At 56.5% G+C, this 6,795-nt stretch overlaps 1 protein-coding gene across 1 annotated transcript; it reads right to left on the reverse strand.

Moving 5' to 3' along the window:
* Positions 1–1,001: 1,001 nt before the first annotated feature.
* On the reverse strand, positions 1,002–4,828 carry LOC144674261 (uncharacterized). Its single transcript, XM_078535692.1, has 2 exons — positions 4,713–4,828; positions 1,002–2,025 (listed from the first exon to the last, which is right to left on the reverse strand). The coding sequence occupies exon 2, from the start codon at positions 1,919–1,921 to the stop codon at positions 1,007–1,009; it is 915 nt and encodes a 304-aa protein (XP_078391818.1). The 5' UTR covers positions 1,922–2,025; positions 4,713–4,828; the 3' UTR covers positions 1,002–1,006.
* Between the last annotated feature and the right edge of the window lie 1,967 nt (positions 4,829–6,795).

The raw sequence follows: 6,795 nt of genomic DNA on the forward strand, positions 1-6,795 counted from the left end.
CATTCTTCTAAACTCCAATGGGTACAGGGCCCAACCTGCTCAACCTTTCCTCATCGGACAAACCCCCCCCTTCGTCCCGGGAATCGGCCCAGTGAACCTTCTCCCAACGGCCTCCAATGCGAGTCTGTCCCTCCTTAAGTCAGGAGACCAAAACTGTCCACAGTGCTCCAAGCGCGGACTCCCCAGTGCCCTGTACACTCGTAACACGACTTCCCGACTTTTATACTCCCAGACCCTTGCAATAAAGGCCATTTGCCTCCCGAATCACTTGCGATTGGGACCCATCACCCAGCACCTGACTTTGACCATACTCCCCATTTCTGGGCATTGAGGATGAGGTGGGAGGAAAGAAACAGGAGGCTGTTCCTTGGATTAAGAGAGAGAGAGAGAGAGAGTGAGAGAGTCAAGGCCCGCTACACCAGGGCCGGCGCGCAATTCCAACTCGCAGGTCGTGGGCACAATAGTCTAATTCGACAGGTCAAACATCTGAAGAGGGTCAGTTGAATCTCTTCACCCGATGGGAGTGGGGATTAGTGTTTCCAGTGCTTCTCAGTATAGTCTTACTTCTAAATAAACACGGCAGTCACTCCTTAGCCTGTAAATGCGCTCTCTTTCTTCCTCTCGAGCTGCGATCATCGTCCTTGTCACAATAAGAAAACAAAATCAGGTTGGTCCCCGTGCGATCCAGTTGGATCGACGCTACTGTGTCCGGGGTCGACCGGCCTACAGCTCCCTCAGGCGGAGGAGTTGGCAGAGGGAACCCGCCGGAAGCTTCTAGCTGAGGGGGGGAAAACGTCCATCCGTTCAGTCGGCTCAGGGTCACTTTTGGTTCGGTTTAAAAATCGACGCAGCTGGGATCGGTTTGGCGGGTCGGGAGGTGGATTCCGGGACAGGGGTGTCCGTCGACAGTACGTGGATTGGGTGTGTGGGGTTGTGGTGGGGGGGGTGACCTCCCTACCTGTCCCAGTCCTAGTCCCGGAGAGAGAGAGAGAGAGAGAGGGGGGGATCAGCTCGGCGCTGGCGTCTTCTTGCCCGCGGGGGCGCACTGGTGCCCGTGGAAGCCGGCGGAGGTCTTGAACTGGCCACCACAGTCGGCGCAGATGCGGGGCCCCTCCCAGGCGTGGACGCGCTGGTGCCGGCCGAGGACGGAGGCCCGGGAGAAGCCCCGCTCGCAGACGGGGCACTTGTAGGGCCGCTCCTGGCTGTGGGTGCTGCGGTGCTGCACCAGGGTGGAGGACTTGGTGAAGCCCTTGCCACACAGGGGGCAGGTGTAGAGGCGCTCGCCCGTGTGGCCCCGCTGGTGCTGCAGCAGGCTGGACGAGTAGCGGAACTCCTTCTGGCAGTCGCCGCACTTGAAGGGCTTCTCGCCGGTGTGGGTGCGCTGGTGGCTCCGCAGGCTGGAGGGGTCGCTGAACCGCTTGTCGCACTCGCCGCACCGGAAGGGCTTCTCGCCGGTGTGGGTGCGCTGGTGGATGACCAGCATGCAGGAGCGGCTGAAGCCCTTGGTGCAGAAGGGGCAGGTGAAGGGCCGCTCGCCCGTGTGGGTCCGCTCGTGGCGCCGCAGGCTGGACAGCTCGCTGAAGCCCTTGCGGCAGGTGGGGCACTGGAAGGGCCGCTCGCCCGTGTGGGTGCGCTCGTGGCGCCGCAGGTTGGAGAGCAGGTTGAAGTCCTTGCCGCAGGCCGGGCAGGCGAAGGGCTTCTCCCCCGAGTGCACCCGCAGGTGCTGCTTGAGGTTGGAGTACTTGTTGAAGGTGCGGCCGCACTCATTGCAGATGTAGCTCTTGCGTCCGCCCCGGGGGCCCTGCCTCCGTCGTTGGCGAGGCTCCCGGGCCCCGGCCTCAGCTAGCAGCTCCGTCGGCTGGTAGGTCGGGTCCTCGCCAGGCCCGGCCGCCACCTCCTCCTCCTCCTCCTCCGTAGCCATGGGCGGGCGGGCAGGTCACGGCCTGGCACCGGCTGGAAGGTCCAGCTCCTTCTTCCCCCCCCCCACTTCTGGGGGCCCGTCGAGGTGTCACAAACTCGGGCTCCCTGCAATACAGAAAGTGCAGGTGGGGGTGTCACAATTCTCGTAATATTATTGCGATTTATTGCATGAGTAGGTTAATAGTGGGGTTTGGATAGTTCGTGTGTGTGTGTGTATGTGGGGGTAGGGGTGGAATTTAATTGAATTGGACTTAGCTGGTCTGGAGGCTTTGACACATCAAAAGGAAGCTAGGTTTGAAATGCTAACTCGGTAAACGTGGCTGAAGTTTTACAATGTGAGGCGATGAGAATTTGCACTTTCAGGTCAATCAGGGCAGTTTGAATTTCAAAGAGGCAGCAGGGTGCCTACACCTCGCCAGAGAAGCTCGGCCAAAGCAGTGTGTTTACTTTTCCCAAAGCTCGGCCAAGCAGTGTGTTTACTTTTCCCAAAGCTCGGCAAGAAGTGTGTTTACTTTTCCCAAAGCTCGGCCAAAGCAGTGTGTTTACTTTTCCCAAAGCTCGGCCAAAGCAGTGTGTTTACTTTTCCCAAAGCTTGGCCAAGCAGTGTGCTTACTTTTCCCAAAGCTCGGCCAGTGTGTTTACTTTTCCCGATGTCAGCGCCATGAGGGGGGGTTCACATTGTGAGGAAGGTCAAGTTCCGAAGGCATAAGGGAGCGACGGGAATTGACGTGAGAAGGGAGGAACATGCACCGCGGAGAGTGAGGCTGTGTGTGTCAGGGAAGGCATGGCAAGATCTAACAGAAGTGCGAGAAGCCTCCTGTATCTGTGCATTAAACCTGCCGTCTACAGAAACCGAAGCCACTTTGAATTCTACTGTCCGGGGTATTGTGTTGACTGGCCTGGATCTGTTTAAAAACTATTCTTTTTTTTTTAAACTGTTGCCCTAACAGGGTTGTAACTGGAAACCAGATTAATCCGGGGTTTTAGGAGTTATTATTGTAGTCATTTGTAGACCTATGTATGTGCCTGAAAACTTTCCTTACGTTAATAAATGTTTAGTTTTCTAAAAACCTCCGAAATCTTGGTGGACTTATTACTACTGCATTCAAGGCACTCATCTCGAAATAAATACAAATTGCAAAACTGTCGTGACAGCGCGATCAAGTTACCCTCGTGGGTTTGATCTGCCTGGCACACATCCTCTGCCGCCTCATAACAGGGGCGATTCGATGTTCCGGGTTTGATCATTATGAAGGTGGTGCCGATCAGAGAGAAACTATTCCACCCAACCCCACCCCGCCGTGCGCTGGAGTCCACGTTGAAGGGGGCACGGTGAAAAAAAAACCATGCCAATGGACAGTCGGTACTCCATTCAGAGATGGATAGATTTCGGTTAACCGAAGGTATTCTGGGATGGGGTGGGGGGTGGTGGTGGTGGTGGGCGAAGACGGGTTGTTAGGGTCACCGATTTCAGTTACCCTGAGGTAATCAGGGACACAGAGGTGAAGATGGGATGTTAGAATCTCCAACTTCTGTTACCCAAAGGTATTAAGGGATAGAGGGGTGAAGAGGGGTCGTTAGAATCACCGATTTCTGTTACCCAAAGGTATTAAGGGATAGGGGGTGCAGATGGGTCGTTAGAATGACCGATTTCTGTTAACCTAAGGAATTAAGGGATGGGGGATTAAGACGGGATAGGGGGTGAAGACCCCCGTTAGAATTACCGTATTAAGGTATTAGGGGGTATGGGGTGAAGACCCCCCCGTTAGAATTACCGTATTAAGGTATTAGGGGGTACATGGGCATCTCCCCTCTTGGGGTGCCCACTCCCTTTCCTCCTGCCTCCTCACCCGGCCCCCCCCCACCCCACCCCCCCGCTCCGCGTGGACTGTCCCGGGTATAGGTGGCAGGACAAAGGGCGGAAAAGCTGTTCCATTCCTCACCCTCCTCCTCCATCACCACCTTGGAGCCAAACTCACCCTCACCAAGATGGCGGAGCAGGTAGAACCCATGGTCCTCAGGCTCCGCCCCCTCAATCAACCACTGAGACGTCACGATAGTATAGTGTGGGGCTCACCCCACATCACAATGGAAAGGGCGGGGCTCACCGAGCGTCACTAGGGAAGAGGGCGGGGCTCAGCTGGCCGCAGACTTCGAGAGGGCGGGGCTCGCCCGGCGTCACAATGGAAGGAGGCGGGGCTCACCGGCGTCAAATGAACGCGGGAGGGGGGGGCGTGGGGCCACAATGGAAGTGGGCGGGATTCAGACGCGCGGCCAGACAGGAACGGGGCGGGGCCCACCGCCGCGTCACGATGGAAGTGGGCGGTCTAACCTGGCGTCACAATAGAAGGGGAAGGGGCTCACCTCCTTCGCACGTCACATAACGAGAGGGGACAGGGGAGGGGGACGTGACTCAATGGAAAGGGGCGGAGACGCGCGAGGCTCGATGGGGCCTCAGGGCGGCCAAGCCGAAGGCGGGGTCACCTCTCGTCACAATGAGGGGCGGATCCAAAGAGCCGAACGGACGGAGGGGGCGCGGCTGCGGAACGTCACAAAGCAAGGGGGCGGGGCCGCCGAACGTCACAAAGCAAGGGGGCGGAGCAGGGAGAGGGAGCGTGCGCAGTCGGGTCCTCCTCCTCCCTTCCCCCCCCTCCACTCAGCCCGTCGGTTAACGGACGTGCGGGCGGGCGCCTTTTTTTGAATTGTATGGAGACCCATATATAATCACAGAGAAAACCGACCGAGCCCTGGAAGGTAAGCCTGCGCGCGCGCACACATACAGACTCTCTAACCTGGTTGTTGAAGGTGGGGGGAGGGGAAATTGAACCCTCCTCCTCCTCTCGCCTCAAACAAGCTGAGCGGCGGCGACGCTGTGATTCCGGCGCCTGCGCACTGCCCGCTGGTCTCGGGCACATGCGCACTGGCCCCTCGGTTTCGGCGCCTGCGCACTGGCCGCTGGGTTCTCGACCATGCGCATCGGCCTCTCGGTCTCCTCGCGCCTGCGCACTGGTCCCTTGGATTCCGACGCATGCGCACCGGCCCCGTCCAGCACTGGGGAGGGGGGGAAATAGGGTGCTTTCTGGCGCGCAGCGCCTTCTGGGTGAGTGAGGCCGCCATGATTGCCGGGTCCTCCACCCTCCTCATCGTCCTGCTCTCCCACCAGTAATTTGGGTTTTTAAAAATTCTTTCATGGGATGTGGCCCTCACTGGGGAGGCCAGCATTTGTTGCCTGTCCCTAATTGCCCATTTCAGAAGGGCAGTTAAGAGCCAATCACATGGCTGTGGGTCTGGAGTCACATGTAGGCCAGACCACGTAAGGACGGCATATTTCCTTCCCTAAAGGGCATTAGTGAACCCAAAAGGGTTTTTACTCCAATCGATGATAGTTTCACACTCACCGTCACCGAGATTAGCTTTCAATTCCATATTTATTAATTACGTTCGAATTCGGAGCTGAAATCGGCCACTCGAGCCTGCTCCCCCATTTAATAAGATCGTGGCTGATCTGATTGTCACCTCAGCCCCACATTCCTGCCTCCCCCCGATAACCTTTCACCCCCTTGTTAATCCAGAATCTACCCACCTCGGCCTTAAAAATATTCAAAGGCTCTGCTTCCACCGCCTGTTGAGGGAGAGAGTTTCAAAGACTCACCACCCTCTGAGAGAAAAAATTTCACCCCATCTCTGTCCTAAATGGGCCACCCCTTATTTTTAAACAGTGACCCCCCCCCTCATTCTAGATTCTCCCACAAGAGGAAACATCCTCTCCACATCCACCCTGTCCAAGACCCCTCAGGATCTTACAGGTTTCAATCAAGTCGCCTCTTACCCTTCTAAACTCCAGCCGATACGAGCCTAACCTGTACAACCTTCCCTCATAAAACAGCCCGCGCATTCCTGGTATTAATTGAATATAAATTCCACCAGCTGCTGTGGTGGGATTTGAACCCTTGTCCCCAGGCCAATGGCCCAGCCCTCTGGTTACTTGCCCAGTGACACTACGACCACACCACTCTATTTGGAGTACCGGTGTTCTGATGGCAGGACTGGTTTTTCTTGTCTTGTCTTTCATCTGTCCTCGTTCTGCGGGTCAGCCACGCTATCAGTAACCTGTTCCCCAGTGATTTCTATTCTCCGCTGTCCCTCGCTCTCTGTCCCTTACAGATGCCAGACCGCATTCTGATATTATCTACCCATGCCATCTTAGCCCTCCCTTGTGCAAGTTTTGCGCTTTCCCATCCTCCTGCTCAAATCCCTCCCTCAGCCCCTCCCTCCCTCCCTATCTCTGTCACCTCCTCCAGCCCCTACAATTCTCATCCTCCTGTTCAAATCCCTCCCTCACCTCCTCCCTCCCTATCTGTGTAACCTCCTCCAGCCCCTACAATTCTCATCCTCCTGTTCAAATCCCTCCCTCACCCTCCTCCCTCCCTATCTCTGTAACCTCTGGTCTGCTGTCCTTCGCCACTCTGGACCATGCGTGACTTCAGAAAGCGCCCCCCCAGTGACTCTTAACTTCCCTCTGAATTGGGTCCGACGCCAACATGGGGACCATTCGGGCTATCGATCCTGCCCCTCCATTCGATACCATCATGCCTCATTTGCATTTCCCTCTCCCTGTATCCCTTAGTCCCCTTAGAGACTGAGGCTAGGAACCCTGTGACGGGTAAACCCACTGTCAACATCCTGGGGGTTACCATTGACCAGAAACTGAACTGGACCAGCCATATAAACACTGTGGCTACAAGAGCAGGTCAGAGGCTGGGAATCCTGTGGAGAGTCACTCACCTCCTGACTCCCCAAAGCCTGTCCACCATCTACAAGGCACAAGTCAGGAGTGTGATGGAATACTCCCCACTTGCCTGGATGAGTGCAGCT

The sequence above is a fragment of the Cetorhinus maximus genome, unplaced genomic scaffold (genome assembly GCF_964194155.1).
Source record: "Cetorhinus maximus unplaced genomic scaffold, sCetMax3.hap1.1 HAP1_SCAFFOLD_600, whole genome shotgun sequence".
In the NCBI taxonomy this organism is placed as follows: domain Eukaryota; kingdom Metazoa; phylum Chordata; class Chondrichthyes; order Lamniformes; family Cetorhinidae; genus Cetorhinus; species Cetorhinus maximus.